General features: G+C 44.3%; 1 protein-coding gene across 1 annotated transcript in view; it reads left to right on the forward strand.

Moving 5' to 3' along the window:
- Positions 1-18201, forward strand: part of Cfap44 (cilia and flagella associated protein 44) — an 80256-nt gene extending 62055 nt beyond the window's left edge. Inside the window, exons 29-35 of the mRNA XM_032900232.1 lie at positions 5998-6108; positions 8626-8756; positions 10554-10670; positions 12152-12353; positions 15151-15311; positions 16069-16203; positions 17442-18201. Of these exons, the coding sequence (XP_032756123.1) occupies positions 5998-6108; positions 8626-8756; positions 10554-10670; positions 12152-12353; positions 15151-15311; positions 16069-16203; positions 17442-17633 (1049 nt within the window). The 3' untranslated portion in view covers positions 17634-18201. The remainder of the gene's footprint in view (positions 1-5997; positions 6109-8625; positions 8757-10553; positions 10671-12151; positions 12354-15150; positions 15312-16068; positions 16204-17441) is intronic.
- The last annotated feature ends 1835 nt before the right edge of the window (positions 18202-20036 follow it).

Here is a 20036-nt window from a genome sequence, read left to right on the forward strand (position 1 = left end):
GACACAGAGACAGACAGAGACAGAGACACAGAGACAGAGAGAGACAGAGACAGAGAGACACAGAGAGACAAAGACAGAGACACAGAGACAGAGAGAGAGACAGAGACAGAGAGAGAGACAGAGACAGAGAGACACAGAGACACAGAGAGACAAAGACAGAGAGAGTGCCTGGAGTGTCTAGGAAATCATGGCCAAGCTTTGGCTAGTACCTAAAAGAAAAAGAAAAGAAAACAGAAAAAGTTAAAGCAGGCAGGTCACGTTGCTCCATAATGGGAACCCTACAAACAAGTTTCTGGAGTGGAAGGTACTTTACCTCATTAAGGGGATAATTATTTCTTCCGTCTCCTTAGCATGGACATAGGTAAATCAGTTTTCCAAAGTAGATGGATGGATTCTTGGCCAGGTGATTGGCAGAATTCCATAGTGTATAATGTTCTAATCTTTGGAGCAAATCAGAAATCAATCTCTCTCTCTCTCCCCCAACCCCCCCAGGGCAAGATGTACTTCATTGTTTTGACTGAAATAATTTTCTGCTAATGAACCCCAACAGAGTCCTTATGTGTATCCCCAGTGGTCCCCAAGATTATTGCGACTTTTCCCTCAAGAGTGGAGATCCTAAAATCACATAGGAGATGGACTGAAATTGAGGAGTGTGGTGATACATTCTTATAAAAATACCTCTTTACCTCCAAAAGACTGAACTGCCAAAGCTTACAGCAAACTTAATGCCATGGGAATCACTTAAGGCTACGTACTAAGCCTGAGTCCTGTTAAGACTCAGCCTGTCTAACTTGCCTTTAAGAGAACATTATAACTAATCTCACTTGGATCCTTGGGTCTCTCATGCAACCAGTTTTTACAACCTAATCTTATGCATACTTCAATCTGTTTTTATGCACTCTTCCATGTACCTGCCTGAGTAACGCGTCTCTGGGTGTGCCTGTAGGAGGAAGCATTTGCTGAAAGCAGCCTTCAAGTTGGAAGCAATAACTGTCTGCCATAAATGTGGGAAGGAGCATGAAGACAGATTGATTATGTCTGTTTGCAGCGTAGTGGGCTTTTCTGAGTCAGTTGGGGTTTCTTCCCTTATGAAAACACTTAGATATTTCTGTGAAGAGTTTAGTCTCTTTTTCCCACACCATGTTTTCTGTGCTATTTATTAAATTCAGAGTGAAGCCCTTCATTAAAGATATAAGCACTAACTCATGAATTTTCTCTTTCCCTCTCACACACAGACATGCACGCACGCACGCACGCACGCACGCACGCACGCACGCACGCACGCACGCACGCACGCACGCATGCACAGACAGACAGATGTACCAGGCAACAGACTATAGACAAGCCAGAAAACATAGACAGCAGAAAGAAGGAAGACACGGGGAGAGAAGTGGAGAACTCAAATTCGGGCTCACTATTGATCAGACGCTCTAAGCCGAAGTGCTTTGCTTTCGCTCCTGAATGAGACATCAGCACATGTTGCTGTCTCTGGGGTTATCTTTAATATAACCATTTCCATCAAGAGAACGCTGATGTTCAATTCCACAAGTGTTCACCAAAATAGATTAGTGCCTGGACTGGAATGTCAGCCATACCCTCAGATATGGCTTCTGGACAGGGGTCTCATCCAAGGGCAGAGAGATAACTAGAAACCAGACCAGGATCCAGAATGTTTTCTGATATCACTGGCCTATGGCTGGGACAGAGTCACAGACATTTCCAGCTTCTGGCTAAGGGCAGGAATGGAGATCTCTAACCCTGAACTGCCCAGGCCACTTCAATCTCTGGTTCTCACCAAGGCTGTGAATTAGGAAGTCTTTTCCCATCTTTGATTTTCTAGATGATACTAAATCTTCTCTCAACATTTAGTAGAATTTCCCTGTGAAGCTATTTGAAACTGAAGACTTGGTGGTGAGGGGTTAAACCACAAAGTAAAATTTGTTAATTGTTCCAGTGATATTCAGTCATCTATTTTCTATTAGATGAGTTTGGGTAGCGAGTTTGGGTTCAGTTTCCTTAAGAAATCGACCTCTTTTTCCAGCAAAGTTCATGAACATAAAGCTATATTTCCTTGTTGTCATTTCATAACTGTGGGAGTGTTAATATACCTAGCACATGTCAGTATAATTATTAACGTGGTAATTATGCAAAGTGATATGCTTCATTGAACTACTCACATAGTATGCACATGGATGCACATGTGAGACTGTACGGCGGTCCTCCTCCCCCTCCGCTGCCCTCTTCCTTCTCCCTAAGGCCTTCCCCAGTTCTCAACAATCCTACTCACGGGACTGTCTTCCTTTTCTCTTCCAATTCCTCATTCGTAACAGAAAACATGTGACACTTGCTCTGTGTCTGACTCCATCGTGTATAAATATCCTCCTTTCTTTATCTGTTCATCTGAAAGGCCGATTCCCTATCTTGGCAGTAGTAAATGGTGGCACAATAATCACAAATGCACAGTATCGCTGCATGCGGGTCTCATTTCCTTTGTGTGTATTCCCAGGAGTGGAATACTGGGTCGCATGGCAGGTTTTGAGGAAAGTTCATACAGTTTCCCCCCAAAGTTGCCATGCTGTACATCCCTGTGAACAATGTATATTGTGCATAGTGTGTATAGTGTATTCAGTGCATTCCTTTATCACCAAGTCTTCACTATTTATATATATTAAAATGCGTATATAATGTACACATATATGTATATATCTTACTCCATTAGAATGACCAATATATATATGTGTAAATATATTCATATATGTGTGTATTTATATATATATGCCATATATAAATATATACATTTATGTGTATATATGCCACTCTATTGAAGAAAGATAGAATCTCTTTGTACATGTAAACATCAGAATATGTGGGGTACACTCTATGTTATTATTCCTGTACAGTACCCCATCAGGTAATGAGGATTTCCACAAATACTATTGGCACTGGCTCTGCTACTAGTTCTTTTCTCAATATTGTGACATAATGTCTGTCAACTTAAAGAATATAGAGTTTAGGGGTTGGGGATTTAGCTCAGTGGTAGAGCACTTGCCTAGCAAGCGCAAGGCCCTGGGTTCGGTCCCCAGCTCCGAAAAAAAAATATAGAGAGTTTATTTCAGGACATAGAACATAATGGCAGGGAGGACACCACAGGAGATAGGAAGTCACAATGGGTCCATAGTCAAGGAAAAGAGAGAGGAGAGACTTGGTTCCTTTCTTTTGTTTTCTTTCTTGCTCAGCCTGGGACCCCAGCCCATGGTATGGTGCTTCCTACATTCCGGTGAGTCTTCCTAGGTTAAAGCTCTCTGGAGATCTACTCAGAAGATGTATGTCTCAGGTGAGGTCAAAGCCACTCAATTTGACAATGACAATAATTCACCATCACAACTCTGTAACTGACCGAGATGCTAATGCTGGTTGCTCTGGTCATGGTGAAAAGACAACCATTCTTGTCTTCTGATGGGCATCCACCAGTGGGTCTCTGGATACATAGGAAGAGGCAGAGACTAGAACCACAGCTTCCCCTTGGCCATGGCTAGTTTTAATTGCCAACTTGATTCAATCTAGAGTCACCTAAGAAGAGGTTCTCAATGAAGGATTGTCTAGATTAGGATGGTCTAACGGCGTGTCTCTGGGATTTATCCTGATTATGTTAATTGAGAAGGGAAGATCTGTCTGTCTGTTTCCGAGGAAGGGGATTCTGAATGGTTTAAGAGTGAAGAAAGTGAGCTGAGCACAGTATGCATGCATGAATTCACTGCTTTCTGTCCTTACTGTGGGTTCAGTAACACGACTAACTCTCTCAAGCCATTACTCCTTCAGTTCTCTGCCATGATGGACTGCGGCCTGGAACTGTGAGCCCTTTCTCCCTTAAATTACTTTTGCCAGGAAATTTTGTTGCAGCGACAGAAAAGAAATTAACACATGTTCTAGGAGACTGTCTTGCTCCTCTGACACAGTGCAGTTACCATTGATGTAGTAGACCTGACTAGGTCTGGTGTTAGCATCCATTGTGTTTTCTTCCCATTGCTATTGTGGTGATCTCTTCTGGGAGGTGAGTCTTCAGACTTCCCTACTGAGCCTGCTGTAGACTAGGTTGTTCCCTGGGATCATCTGCTGTCCCTGTTATTGAAGTAGAAATATGTACCATTCAGTCTTCGTTGTCACCAAAGACAAGTGAGTCCTCCTTGTTACTGCTGTGTGTGGGATGAGTTCCAGTGCTACACGTAGTGGATGGTGTGGTGGAGATGGACTTGGTACCCATGGCCAGTAGTGAAGGCCCTGACTCTCCTCTAGGCATCATCTTGGTGTTGCAAGATGGGAGAGGTGCAGGCTACCCATGCAATCTTTTTGTTTGTTGAGATAGCTTCTCTATTTAGCCCTGGATGCCCTGGGACTAACAACTATGTAGACCAGGCTGGCCTCAAACTTGAACTCTGCCTACCTCTGCCTCCCATAAACTGGTATTAAAGGTACATGCCACCACACCTGTCCAAACCATGTGATCTTTACAGCTGCATTGGTGCTGGTGGCAGTTAAAGAGTTGTTTATAAACTAGCTGGGGTGAATGTCCCAAATCCCCTACTCTGCCTTCCCTCGATCCCATCCTAGTTGGAATATTAAAAGGCTTCATCGCAGTCTCGTGAGAGCACATATTCAGGCTCCTCCTCTGGCTTTGATGATATGGTTGAAGGTGACCACGGTTTTCCTTTTGTATTTGATTGCAGTAGCATTATCTAGTTCTGGTGTGATAGGTCGCCCTGTTTCTGATCTTTTGGCCAGTGAGAGTAAGCGTTTGTTGGACTCCTCTACATCAGTTGCATTGGTTGGTGTATCTAGTGTGCTAACTCGTCCACCTCCAAGTCCAGCACGGCGTTGGTTTGCTTGATTCTGTTTTTCAGAATCTTACATTTGTTTAATGCATAAAACTTAGCCATGTTTCCTGGGAGAATTGGGGGAAAGTGGGTCTAGTTCCTTTTCAGAAAGCAGTTATGCTACGTAAAGATATGTCAAGTTAAAATATGTCTGATCTATCTTATATGGTGGTGCAAGTTACTTAAAGTAATTTTCAGAGAGAGAGAGAGAGAGTTTAGATTTTAGAAATGTATAGAAAGCCTGGAACAGAAATATAGGCTTGTAACCCTGGTTACTCAGGTGGTTAAAATGGGTACAAGTTTGATCTGTTGGACAATTTATCAATGCCCTCTCTCAAGAAAAAATTCACTATAATAAAATTTAAATTAAAAGAGGAATAGGGTAAAAACTTGTGGTAGAGTGCTTGCCTAGAATGTGGAAGGCCATAGTTAAAAATAAATGAGTGAATGAAAAAATAAATCTTAAAAGTATAAGGTTTGTCTCTTGTGTTTAATTTGACATTCATTAACACAAGAACCACAAATTTATGTTGTGTGGTACATAGATATTCCCAAGGAGCAAAACATGACATGCTAAAGGAGTCTGTAGTCACTTACCTTGGAGATGATATCCAGATATTTTTATGTTTTATAAAAACGCCATATGCAACATAATAATGAAATTTACTCGTGACCCTTGCCAAAGAGCAATCACACAGACTGTCCACGTGGCTGCTAAAATGATGTTTTGGGGTGGGGAAATCCAGACTTCAAATCTGGATGCAAGAATAAATGGTAACCTATAACAGAAGGGCAAGGGCCAGTAGACAGGAAGTTACTAAGGAATAGGGTAATGCCTTGCTAAAATCTAACAATGTTCCCCGAAGGCAGAACAGAGTGATAAGCTATTAGGGGAAGGGGAGATTGGAGGATTTTGTCAGCTGGGGAGGGTGCGGGTTCACTAAGCTACCATGGTAGCACTCTTGCTGTGACTGGATTCAACAAGCTGAGGACAGGACACAGGATCTGTGCGTTTGAACAGTTTTAAGCTCTTCTCACTGTCTTTTCCCGAGGAGTTGAGTGATGGGAAACCCTGTACTTGGTGCAGTAGATCTGTTCTCCTAATAAGATCATCTTCTCGCCTTAGACGAAGATGAAGAGAGCGAGGAGTCCAGTGAAGAGGAGTCCAGCCTGGAGAGCGATGAGGGCGAGTCCGGCTCTGAAGATGAGGTTTTCGATGATTCCATCTGCCCTTCCAGTAAGTTGGGCAAAGCCGCGTGTTCTCTGTGGGACTGTGGGCTGTCCACACGGAGATGCTCCTCCTCTATTTATCAGCCCCCTGGTAATAACAATTTAAGAAAAGAATACTTTTCAATGTGTGAAGTAAAGTTTGCAAGCACTTTGGGAGGGATTTCTGGGAAAATTATCAGTATGATTATCCAGTCCTTCGGACAGGTTACAGGTTTTAGTAATAAAATCAATCTATGGAAACCAACCGCTGTTTCAGGGATATTAAGAACTATGTAGCAAATTTTAATTTTATAGGTAAATGGCAAACTTTATACACAGAGAGAGAGAGACACGCGCACACACACACACACACACACACACACACACACACACACACACACTATGATGTTTTCTTTTTGACAAACTCACTCAAAATTTTTATTTCAAATCGGTAAGGACAATCCATTCTGGCTTCCTGGAAGTTGCTGGTAGTTTTTTTTTAACTAGCAAAACTATCCCAGAGCCATTAGACCAACATGCTTATAATCTTAGCACGTCAATAGTTCAATGGAGAAAATCCATTCCATTTGGTTTATCAGTAGCCTTAATTTTGAGGACAAGAGCCTTATAATTTTTTTTTAAAAAAATCATGTGTATTGTATGAGTGTGTGTGTGTGTGTGTGTGTGTGTGTGTGTTTGTGCATGCGTGCGTGCGTGTGTATAAAGGTGCCCATGGAGGCCAAAGGCAAAGGATCCCCCAGGAACTAGAAACACATGTGGTGTGAACTTCCTGACAGAAGTACTAGTGACAGAATTCAGGTCCTCTGCAAGAGCATTTATGAGCTCTTAACCACTGAGACATCTCTCCAGCCCAAAGACAAGAATTTTATTTAAAAATTTACAGTATTTATGAGCAAACCAAAACCCTGTAATTCACCTTGTTATAATACAGTGGGGTTAAAGGACTTGAACATCACACAGCCAGTCCAATGGCTAAGCTGAGCTGAAATTGGGGCTCCTAAATCCCACTTGGCTATCCTAATTTGTGGTTGGGGGAGCAGAGTAAAGCTTAAGTTCTTATCCATGCTAGGCTAACACTCTGCCAGTGCACTACGTCCTCGGCCATTAGGCTTTTGAGACCGAGTCTTAGGCTGGCCTCATACTTCCAGCCCTTCCTTCTCCGTCTCCCTATTGCTAGGGTTACAGACATGTGCCACCTACACACAGGTCATTCAATATTCTAACTTCACATTTTTATCTATTCTTCAGTATTCAAATGTGGCATTCGTGTAATGCAGCCCAAATAAAAGCATGTACTTGAAGCCCATTGAATCACATGCAGATTATACCCTATCACCTTCCTTAATGGAGGTTTTTCTCCTTCATTATTGACTGTCCCATAAAATAAGGACGAACAGGGCCTCAGAGATGGCTCAATGAGTAAAATGCTTGCCAAAGAAGTGTGAGGACCTGAGTTTGGGTCCCCAGAACCCACATAAAGCTGGACAGGATAGCAAAACCATGAGAACCCCAGAGACTCAAAGGCCAGTTAGCCTAGTGAATTTACTAGCAACGAGGAGGAAGGTATTGTTGTGTGACTAAACTTTTCCTGTGGAGATGTCTACTCACCCCAGATAGGGAGCCTACACCAGACCTAAGGGTGGATACCACCACAGTCCAATTTGGTGGACCAATGAGTTTTATTGGAATTACTTATGGGAGTATGGGTGAGGGGTTACTTAGGAACAGAAATGATTCAAAGACAGCAACAGCACCAAGGCCCACCCCAGAGTGAGTGACAAGTCACAAAACCAGGGAGCTTGGAGCACAGTGCACAGCCAGCAGGCACCTCAACAGATTGAAGAGTGTCTCTTCTAAGTCATTCTTGCAAGTGACTTTCAAGAACCTCCTCCAGGCAGCTCAGCTGGCTTCTGCTTCTCCCAGACAGATGGCTCTGGCTTCTTTAGTCTTCTTTGCAGCTTGGCTTGTCCGAGAGCCTACTCAGCTTCTGTACTCTGGCAAGGAGGATTTAGTCAGTTTCAGGGATTTCTCGGAGCTCTTTGGTGTTGTTTACCTTACTGCTTAAGGAGCTACCCTGTAGGTACGATGTTTCAGGTTTGGAGGAAGCTGTTACACAACAATGACTCTGAGGTTGTTCTCTGACCTCCTCACGAAAATACACACACACACGCACACACACACACACACACACACACAAACACACACACACACACGCATGCACACAAGCATGCACACACTCATGCACGCACACACGCACACACATGCACATGCATACACGCACACACACGCACACTCTTTGTTTTTAAAAGAAGGAAAGTAATTTTTCCCTTGCAGAGTCTAGTGTGGGTCTGGGAATAGCTGATACTGATTCTGAATCTTCCAGCTTTATGTTTCTCCCCCCCAGAGCTGAGGACCGAACGCAGGGCGCTACCACTGAGCTAAATCCCCAACCCCCTCTATGTTTCTTGTACCATCATATTCCCTGTCAAATGAGACTGCCTTCTTACTTTAACTCTCCCTTTAGATTGTGATTTAAGTCTTTTTGAACTGGCCCTCCAACTTCGAGAGAAAAGACTGGACATTGAAGAAGCCCTGGTTGAAGAAAAGAAAGTTGTTGATAACCTGAAAAAAGAATATGACACAATCTCCAAAAAGGTATGGTGGTCTGCTTATCTTCTAGTATACCATCTATCCACACTCCTACCTCCTACGCAAGACATTGCCAGAACTTCTCAGAGAAGTTACCAACAAAGGTTATCGGCAGCCTTTGAAAGGAAAAGTATCAGCTCAGGATACCCCAAGACCAAGTTCTCAGTACAAGTGAGATTGATTTGCCCCAGAGGGACAGAGGCACAGGAATCAGAGACAAAGACAGGAGATAGAGGGGGAGGGAGGAAGAGAAGGGAACGAGAGAGAGGGAGGAGGGGTATTTGTCCCCTGGAACAGAGGACTCCCCTGGAAAAGAGACAGAGACACATAGAAACCCAAGGTTTATAAAATTAAAATGGGAACTCCTGTGTTTGGATGAGGTGTTTAATTTTAATTGGACATGTTAATTAGGTGAGCCAAAGGGGTCTTTTCATGGCTGGACTTCAATACTTTGATAGCTGGGCTTCAGGAGAAGGAAGTAGCCAAATGTGGGGATGGACTTGGGTGCTGGCTTTAGGAATCTAATCTAATGGCTTTGTTGACTTTGGGTTTTTTTTGTTGTTGTTGTTTGTTTTGTTTTGTTTTGTTTTTTAGCAAAGGAGAGGGAACGGGGAGTAGAGCAAGGCCAGCCAAAGCCATACTTGCTACACTGGGGCTGGCCAGAGTCCCTTCAACTTTCCCTGTGATCACAAGCTCTGTAGTGTGGGAGGTCTTTGCTCTCTGGATTCACATTCATGCCACTCGCCTGTCTCCCAACTCATTTGATGACATAATTCTATGAGCAACAGATGTCACGCACAGATTATATAATAAATGTGTGCGGATGTATAAATAACACTTGGGAATACTGGTTTGGTGTTAGTTATGAAGCCTTCTGGGAAATAAGATGAATATAAGCAGTCACAGAAACTCTGGTGTTTTCTCCCTGGACCAACTATGTCTTCTGGGGCTGATGCACCCTGTGCTGGCAGTTATGAAGCGGAGCTCAGGTGACCCGGTTGTCCCTCTCCTTTCCCTTTTGACTTTCTGAAAGAGAACTCTTGTTTAGATCTTGTTCAGAACAATGTCATTCAATTTGATTCACATTTAGAATTTTTTTAAGTGGATTTGATTGGTTTTGGGGGTTTTTGTTTGTTTGGTTTGATTTGTTCAAGACAAAGTTTCTTTGTGTAGCCCTCTCTGTCCTAGAATTCACTCTGTAGGCCAGGCTAGCTTTGAACTCAGAGATCCACCTGCCTGTCTCCTGAGTGCTTGGACGTATGGCTTGTGCCACCACCGACTGCCTAGCTTTTAGTGCATTTTTTATTTGTCGTTTTAATGAAAGTGTTCAGGAACACTGTTGGATTTTTTTAGGCGATGAAGAACGTACTTTGTGGATGCTGTAGCTTTGTGCTTTAAAATTTTTTTTAAAGAAAAAAATTAAATTTCTTTGGATCATCAATAACAACAACGACGACGACAACAACAAAATCTTGTACCATTCTGATAAAAGTATCATGCCGAGGGCTGCTTTACATATAGAAAGTAAAAGAGAGAGGGGGACTTTTTTACTTGTCCTTTTGGTTAGAAAGCACTAACAATTCTAGGAGATGGGAATGACTGAATAGGTAGTCTGCATCCTAACGGGATGGGAAGAAAACACTGTGTTTCTGGGCTGTCTTGTAGATGTAGACCCTGGGTCATGGTCTCCCAGAGTACATGCTGTACCCGTTGTGCTTCCTCTCACCTTGCTTTCGCTTGTCACCATGGGCATTTATACTTTCGCTGACCTGTGCCAATATCTCTCCCATGTCTTTTGTTCAGGTAAAAGTTGTGGCGACAAATCTGAATGCAGCCGAGGAAGCCCTGGAGGCTTATCAGCGAGAGAAGCAGCAGAGGTTGAATGAGCTGCTGGTTGTCATCCCTCTCAAGCTCCACCAGGTGACCCCAAGATCGGTGACCCCAAGATCAGTGACCCCAGGATCGGGTCAGAAACAGTGTCACACCAAAAACTTCCCAGAGAAAGATTTGTGGCTCACCAGCGGTGTACCACTGCCCTTGCTGGGCCGTCCTGTATACAGAACCATGTCCCCAACTCTTCTTACCCATTCGGACTTTTGACTAAGGAGAAACACCAAAACACGCATGCCTTCCTATGGCCCACAGTCACCTCAGTCCAGCTGTAAGAATGAAATGGCTGGAAGTTGAGATGTTGGGCCTTGCACACAGGTCACTTCCCATCCATCTTTAATCAGCTGTGCACCAGTGAGCGGAAGCTGCATCTCAATGTCATTAATAAGGGAGGTTCAGACAGGACAGAAATATTCTCTTTTACATTTTTTCCCATTTCCATTCATTTCCACTGTCTACTTGAATTAAAATTTACATTAAGCTGTGGAAATTCATATGCATAAGAAGAGAAAGGTTTGCTGTAGGCTCTTGTCATGTTAAGAAAAGAGGCCATTCTTTTTTTTTTTTTTTTTTTTAATCTTTATTAACTTGAGTATTTCTTATTTACATTTCGATTGTTATTCCTCTTCCCGGTTTCCGGGGCAACATCCCCCTAACCCCTCCCCCTCCCCTTCTTTATGGGCGTTCCCCTCCCCATCCTCCCCCCATTACCGCCCTCCCCCCAACAATCACGTTCACTGGGGGTTCAGTCTTAGCAGGACTCAGGGCTTCCCCTTCCACTGGTGCTCTTACTAGGATATTCATTGCTACCTATGAGGTCAGAGTCCAGGGTCAGTCTGTGTATAGTCTTTGGGTAGTGGCTTAATCCCTGGAAGCTCTGGTTGCTTGGCATTGTTGTTCATAAGGGGTCTCGAGCCCCTTCAAGTTCTTCCAGTCCTTTCTCTGATTCCTTCAACAGTTCAGTGGTTTGCTGCTGGCATTCGCCTCTGTATTTGCTGTATTCTGGGTGTGTCTCTCAGGAGAGATCTACATCCGGCTCCTGTCGGCCTGCACTTCTTTGCTTCATCCATCTTGTCTAATTGGGTGGCTGTATATGTATGGGCCACATGTGGGGCAGGCTCTGAATGGGTGTTCCTTCTGTCTCTGTTCTAAACTTTGCAGAAGAGGCCATTCTTAAGGGGCAAGGAACACTCATAAAATCAGTTTATTGATATCTTGTTAAGGGTATTCTACGTCATCCTTGAAATGCCTGTTCCATTGTTATGAAGTAGTTATCAGGCAAGACCTATTCTAGATGTTTGCTGTTTCCAGAAAGACCCAATGTGGTCCTCTCTGAGGACAACTTTCTGTTTGCCTAGTCACTGTCAACTGGGCTGAGAAAGAGTAGAGCCCAAGAGTGAGGGGGTTTAAGCAACAGGACAGAGAAACAAGGCTCTCTCTCTCCTCTGCCCTCAGTCTGGTCTTTGTCTATTTTGGTTCTGATTTCTATTCGCTTTGTTTTGTTTCTGTAGATAGAGTATGTGGTATTTGGGGAGGTGCCTGAAGACCTCTCTGGGACCTTGATCTTCTCCAACCACTCCCTCGATCGGCTGCAAGAAAGAATCGTACAGCTCCAGGAGGAAAACGCCAAGCAGCAAAAACTTAACAGAGAATGCAGGGAGAGGCGGAAGCTGCTCATCCGGGAAAAGAGAGAGATGGCGAAAACCATCAGCAGTAAGTGTCTCAGCCAGAGGACCATTAGTAACTCGCACTGGTTCAACAGGAGCCTAACAGCTGGCTGGTTCCCTCAGAAACAAAAGCTGCAGACTCAGTGTTGTGTGTGGTTTTGTGTACACCACTTTGTCACAGCATGCACCCGCCCAGGGGCTATCTTGGATTCGAGGATGGAAGACACACATCTTAGCTCATTCCTTACCTCCTTTACTGGCTCAGCGGCTGGGCGCTTCGAAGCCTCCAGAGGCTAGTGTGCCCTTCTCTTTACTTCTACTCAACACCTCTAACTCTGCCCTCAGCTTAGTTGCCCGATTACCTTCTGTGAAGCCCGTTGGTCTCACTACCCAAGATGCTTTCCAGCTGCCCTTCCGTGGGCCACTTCCCCTTTCTGCCTACATCTTGGTAGATCTTCCCTGCGCTCTGAGTCTGTTCCATCTCTCCCTCAAGTATCTCGATTCTCCTCTTCCTGCCTTCTCCTTTCTCGTAGCCTGTGGGAACCTGGAAGTGCCACTTCTTTCTTTCTGCCCAGTCACTAGCCACTGGCATCTTTATTGATTCATCAAGAAGCAACTGGGGACAAGGACCTTAGCATACACACAAGTAGATTCCTGATCAAAGCATCGGAACCACATCTCTACAACCCACCATTATGGAGAGGAAGCAAAATATCTCTCGCTGCCTATTTTAGAGGAAAGATGTGACATACAGGCTGCCTCTCTTCGTGTATGAGAAAATACAGAGTAGTATAATCATCTCTGCTGTTCCAGTCACCATGCTTGAAACCCAGCAAAGCGCCCTCCTCCTCCTAGTACTGTATGCCCCTCCTCCAGGGCTGGTCACATGGTATAGATGTACACATGGTAATGTATTTTCACATAGCGTGGAAACCTATCCAGCATACTTCTCTGATGATACTCAAGAGTTTAGGGTGGACTTCTCCAGACCATGTCTTATTCCTATTGCTTTGGGTAATTTATTCTTTTTCACTGCTACTGCAGTGCCCCATTTTATGAATATTAACATATTTACCTAGCTATCACCTTGAGCATTTAGGTATTTTCAACTTTTTGTTGTCACAGTGAGACTTTTATACGTGATTCCTCATGCACACATACATATAGGTTCGTGTGTGTGTGTGTGTGTGTGTGTGTGTGTGTGTGTGTGTGTGTAGTAAGATCAGAAAGATCAGTATGGCCTATTTGCACAGACATGCTCAGTGCAGGGTTTTTACAACAGCCAAGATACAGAATGAATCAGACCAGGAGTTCCACCAGCAGATGAGTGGACAAAAAGATGTGGTACTAATCATAACAAAATCACTCATGTATTAGTATTACTACTAATACTAGTATTTATAACCTTTAGAAAAGACCAAGCAACTGTCATTTTACAGAATAGATGAACCCAGAGGCCACTATGTTAAGCAAACTAAGCCAGGCACTGAAAAGTAAAGTACCATATGATTTTACTAATGTGTGGTTCATAAAAAAATGTTGAATCATCAGGAGTGGCGGCATACACCTGTCATCTCAACTTTCAGAAAACTAAGTGAAGAGGTTTACTAGACTAGTTAACAACAATGACCAAGATTCTTTAAAACTTTTTAAAACTCTATATTCTTTCAGTTTCTTTTATGATTAATGTTACAATGTATTTGTAATCTACCTGGAATTAATGTGAAATGTAACAACCCTAATAAGAAGATAATTATCTTTTAAGATACTTTTTATAACATTTGGTATGTGGAACTCACAAGTAAGCTATCAAGTATCAAAACAAAATGAGTCCAATAAGGTACCTCCCAACTTAATGTTGACAAATTGTAACACCCACCTGTGCAAGATACATTCTCTTGGCTTTCCTTACCCAGAGAGAACCACTATTGCCAGTTGTGTGTTTAGTGTTCCATTTCCTTAAAAAGATATACACATTTATATGCAGTCCTAGCTAGTATGTTCCTTTGGAACCCCCGGAAAGCTCTTGTACCTTACCTAGCTCATGGAAAAGACCAAGATTAACTGTGGAATGGAGTGATCAAGAAGAGGTGTGGGAGACCGAGGAGAGTGGCAAAGGAATGGGGCAGAGAAGACCCACAAGGCCTTACTGTAATGTTTACTCAGAGTAAGATGTTGTTTTAGTTAGGGTTTTACTACTGTGAAGAGATACCATGACCAAGGCAACTCTTCTAAGGACAAATTTATTTGGAGCTGGCTTACAAGTTCAGAGGTTCAGTCCACTATCATCAAGCTGGGAGTATAGCAGTGTCCAGGCAGGAATGGTGCAGGAGGAGCTGAGAGTTCTACCTGTTCCTCTGAAGAGGGTATTAAAGCCCACGCTCACAGTGACACACCTACTCCAACAAGGCCATACCTGCTAATAGCGCCACTCCCTGGGCTAAGCATATACCAACCATCACAGATGGAAAGTTCTAGAAAGCGTCTGCTCCATTCTTAATATAGGATTCTGTAGCTATCAATTAGAAAAATCAGATAACTTAATACTTTAGTTGGAGACAGACGGTAGTTGAGGAGGGAAGGAGATCAGAGCTTCCAAGCCACTTAGGGTAAAACCTGTCCATTTTACATGAGTTTTTAAAATGAAAAAGGCTGTCTGTGAACCAGCATTTTTAGTAAGAAAAGCAACAGGCAAACATCCATAGGGGAAATCTCTTGCTAACAACAACAAAAGAATCTTAACGACCTTGCAAAAGCGGTCCCTTGGCATCTTTTAGTTAAGGCTTTGTTCATTTATTATTGGCTTGGGCCTTTGCGGAGACTGAGGCTGACTGTCTTTTCAGAAATGGATGAAACTGTCCGAGAGCTAATGATCAGCAAGTTTGGCCGCGTGATCGATCTGGAAGCCCTCCAGACCCTTTCTGTTAACACAACCCTTGAAGAACTGAAGATCAAAAAGCTTCGGAAGGAGCTATCCAATGCAAAGGAGATAAGGATGTGGGAGGTAGGCGCAGGGAAGAGGCCATGGGGGAAGGGGAGTTATAAAATCCCCGAGGGGCTTCTGCACAGCCTGCAGGGGCCTGCCTTACTTCTTTACTAGAGAGACTTGTCCATCTTGAAGAGCCACGTGATGCATTAAAGTGTACATTACGCCCATGACATGAATTCACTGTTCTCTGAGAATCCCCCCTTGCTCTACTCGATAGCTTTGGCCTCCTAGTCCAACTTGGAAATTAGAAAGCACATTTATGGCTTGGGGGTTGAGTCTCGGTGATGACAGTACTCAGCCCGTGCAAGGTCGTGGGTTCAATCCCCAGTCCCAGTAATAAACTAGTTCTGTATAGTTCTGCGTATGTGCACACCCCGTGGCAGTGCAGCTGTGGAGGTCAAAGGACAACTTACAGGAGTCGGCTCTCGCCTTCCACCGAGTGGATCTGATGATGGAAATGAAGTCAGCAGGCAGGGCAGCAAGCACTTTCTCTTTAATCAAACCAGACCCCACACAATCACTTCCGTTTACATTTTCATACTGGCTTTGGGTTGTGTTTTCATGTACATGCAAGAGTTCCCTTTGCCTGATTGGCTTTAAACTTGATTTTTCCTTCTCTAGTTTTAAGCATTGAACCCAAAACCTAATCTGAGTTAGAAAAACACTCTACTTTGAGCGATGTCCCCATAGTTTTGACCCAACTGGATGCTCGTTTTTCTTTAATTCCTCCCAAACTCACTCCTTCCGTTCTCCCCCCTTCCCATCTCGGCAGGAAAAGATTGCTCAGGTGCGCTGGGACCTGATGATGAAGACGAAGGAGCACACCAAAAAGCTTCACCAGATGAACGACCTGTGCCTCGAGAAGAAGAAACTTGATTCCAGGTTGAACACACTCCAGAACCAGCAGGTGAGTTCCCTTCCGTCCGGCCCTGCAGAGTCCACGCCCAGCAAAGCACTGGTATTCGACAGGCCTTGGACCACCGCCCTGCCATCTGCCCCTGGACATTGACTACTGGCCTCCTTAGAGCGGCTCCCAGAGGGTACCAGCTCTGTGTGAGCCGTGAGCGCGCATGAGTAGCCACCATACACTTTACCTCAGTCTTGGAGAGTGAGGTAACAGGCGCAAATATTGACACCGGTAGACTCCCTGGTTTTGGTTGGTGTCAGGGTCCATTTTCAACGTTTATTTTACTCGGCAGGAAGCTTGCTAGTTTTTTTGTTTTTGTTTTTGTTGTTGTTGTTGTTTTGTTTTTGTTTTTGTTTTTTTTTGGGGGGGGGTTGAGGGTTTCAACTTGTCATTATGGAATCCATGTTGAGCCCGAGACTGTACTTACTACAGAGTATGTGATAGGTGGGACACTATTTAATAAACGTTCACCAAAGTGAGCTTTGACCTTTGGTAACCTGGCAGCTTCTATAGTGTCTGCCAAAATATCAGTTGTCTTCACACACACACACACACACACACACACACACACACACACACACACCCTTTATATTTCCTGTAAGAATCCTGGGAATAATTTAAATGAAATGTTTTCAAATTAAGGTCCCCTGAGGAAGCATCTTCCTCCCGATGGGAGGGAACTCGTTTACAATGTAAAATGAGATTCCAGGCAGAGAAAGGCACACCGGAGCTCACATGTTTTCACTGTAAGCGAAGTTTGTAGTCTTTATTTGTCCCAGGTTTCCAGCTAGGAATGGAGACAGACACTACCCTAAGGCTGGTTGACGTTATGCACAGTTCGTGGCTATCTTAGCATTTGTTCCTGAAATGTCTAGGAAAGGAAGGTTGCCTCCACGCAGGCAACCTTCAGAGCAGAGTTTAACTGTGCTAGAATTCCTGACTCTCGCTAGACGCCAGTGTGAAGGGCTCCTCTGGCATCGTAGGTCCCCCTAACTCGCCTTTGTGTCTTACCTGGGTCCCAGCGACGAGCCTCCAAGTGGAGAAGGATGGATAGACAGTGTAAATGACTTCCGAAGCGAGGCTGGATTTCAGAGATGTTAAAAGGCACACGTTTTAAGGGCGAGACTTTAGCGGAGGAGTAAAAAGTGTCCGGAAGGGGCAGTTGCTGTTTAAATGGAATGTAAGGGAGGTGGTTTGTTGGTTCGTTTGTTTTTTAATTTTCAATTTTCCCCAAATAGGGAAACGCCTTCCAGGGCCCCCGGAAAGCAGATATAGTGGCAAAGCAGAGAGTCACCGAACTGGTCCAAACCCAGTCAGAAAAGATCTCTGCGTTAAAGGAAGAGATCGCGCTTTTGCGGAAGAAGGGGGGGCTCATCCTACCTCCCATCGCGCCCATGCAAGAGAATGAAATGAGGCACATGGACGCTTAAGAGTGCTGTCTTCTCATTTCCACCCAAGAGTTTCAGAGGAATTCACCAGTCTCCATTCCCATTGCCCACAACAATCCTCTTGCTTTAAAGCGAACCATAGTGAGATCTTCAAAAAAGACTCCCGCGCCGTGACTTAACGCTATTTCCCTAGGTTAGAGATCACCGAGACACTGACGTGTACTTAGGACTGTGCTGAGTTACGTGTTTTCACCCTAAGCTGAGTATGAAGAAGGCCGAATCTCATAGCTGCAAGAAGGCCGCGGTTAGACGTGTTTCCAGAAAAATATCTGTTTTCTCCGGTATTCCGAATCTGTAGCCTTTGGCAAGGAAAACTATTATTCAGCAACCCAGGAAGAAACTTCCTTCCCTTAGTCCTTGGATCTTTAGAAAATAAACTGTGTTAAATAGTCTGCAAAAGGACACGAGAGAGAGAAAAAGCAAACCATCCTGCCAATAATAACTTAGAGTAAGAAACACAAATCTGAACGTTGCTATTGTTGACTTCATAAAGCAGTCAACATAAAGAGGGCTCGGGACTGAGGAAAAACACAGACAGACACAGCAAAACAGCTTGCTTTGGGTTGGCAGAGGCCGCTCCCTGATTTACCCAGTTTCGGAAAAACGCCTCAGTTCTGAGGTTCACATTTTCCAAAACAAGTCAGTCAGGGAAGTTTTGCTCTAGTTAGGCCCTTTGTGATCCATCAGAACTCTGCCTTCTGCCAGGCTTCACCTGAGTCATTACTGGTTCTGATCCAGTACTTTTATCTGTTGGAGGTCTAACTCTAACAGCCACTTTTGACTATGTGTGACATTTTGAACTCAAGAATGTACTTTCTGACTCAGGGAAGGATTTATTGAAATTCATGGCTGCACCCCTCACAGATTGATCTCCCTGACACTTGGTGTCCTTCCAGCAGTGACACTTTGGCTTCCCAGGTGGACTGTCCGCATCTGTACCAGAAAGAAAGCTCTGCTGTGGCCGAGGCTGTGCTGGAGAGCCCTTACGAGTTTCTGGACTGCACATCTGTGAACACAATTGGCAGCGATGCAGATCGACACATCTGTAACTTTCCACACAGTGTCAGAATGCATTGAACAAAAATACAGTCCCAAGGCACATCAGCTCTCTCGGCAGCAATTTACGGAGTAGCCCAAGTTCCCCCACCGTTGGCTATTGTTATTTGTAACGTTTGACTGCACTCTTGATCACAGATCACAGGTTACATTTCGCACAGTAAAATGTCATCTGTGTGAGTACGTGTGTCTATAAATGGCTACAAGGAAGTTTGAGGCCACAGAGCTCAGAGAGGCCTTACCAGGGGAAGCAAGGGAGCTGATACCGATGCACTCATTTAAAACGGTTAAATGCTATAGACGCCAGTTGGAAGCCAAGCCCAGATGAACCAGGCCACACGATCCAGCCCAGTTAGCTCTCTGGGAGCAATGCTGGGGTTTGACCCCAGCTGCAGAAATGCTGGGCTCAAGGCTGGGTCCAGACGGACCGACGGCAGCATCATAGTAGAAGCCTCCAGAATGCTTGTATGTCGGTAATCTCTAGCACACTTTCTGGAGGTCAGACGACTGGCTAAAGGCTGTTCCCCCACAGTGTTAGATGTTAGTGTTATGGTGTCCAGGTGACAGTTAAGGTGTATTGCGTATGTTATTGGGCCTGTTTCTTTTTCTGATATAATTCTAACACACCCATGTGTCTGCATGTTCCCTGTCTACTTGGCTAGTTGGTAGGTAGTACCGTCTTACTTGAAAAAATGACCAAACCCTGACCCATGGTCCATGTCGGACACGGTAGCAGTGTCTGCATCATACAAACACAGCGTGAAGAATCTGCATCTGGATTTGTACGGTTCTTGTTGGTGGGGGAAGGGGGCAGGGCGCAGACTAAGGGCAAGGCCACCCAAAAAGCAATTAGCCATTGCTTCATACATTATGGAGTGGATTGAGGTAACCTGGTCTCTACACTCAGCTATGCATGCTTTCACTAATGAAAGCGAACAGGTGCTAATCATAGCCTTCATTGCTCACTAATGCACAAAAAGTTGCCTTGAAACTTAGCTTTGAAAACGAGTTATCGCACTAGAGGATAGAGGTTCGTGGGGCTCAGGGATCTGATTAGCAAACTTGGTAACCAGGATCTTAGGAAGCCTGGGCAACTCCTTTGGTGTCTGACCATTCCGGAAGAGTTCAGGAAGCAGGTTGCCTCTATGTTGCTTTTAGTGGCGTTCCCCAAAACCCACTTTGAAATTCCTTTAGATCATGGAGAAGAGGCAAAAATAAGCTTAAAAAAAAGTTTCCAACAGTCTGTCAAGTGAACTACAGCTCAGATTTGAGCTGCATAAGCAAAGACTGGAAACAATTGCTCTGCCCATTCCTCTCCTGGAAGTGACC

This window comes from Rattus rattus, chromosome 4 (genome assembly GCF_011064425.1).
Source record: "Rattus rattus isolate New Zealand chromosome 4, Rrattus_CSIRO_v1, whole genome shotgun sequence".
In the NCBI taxonomy this organism is placed as follows: Eukaryota; Metazoa; Chordata; class Mammalia; order Rodentia; family Muridae; genus Rattus; species Rattus rattus.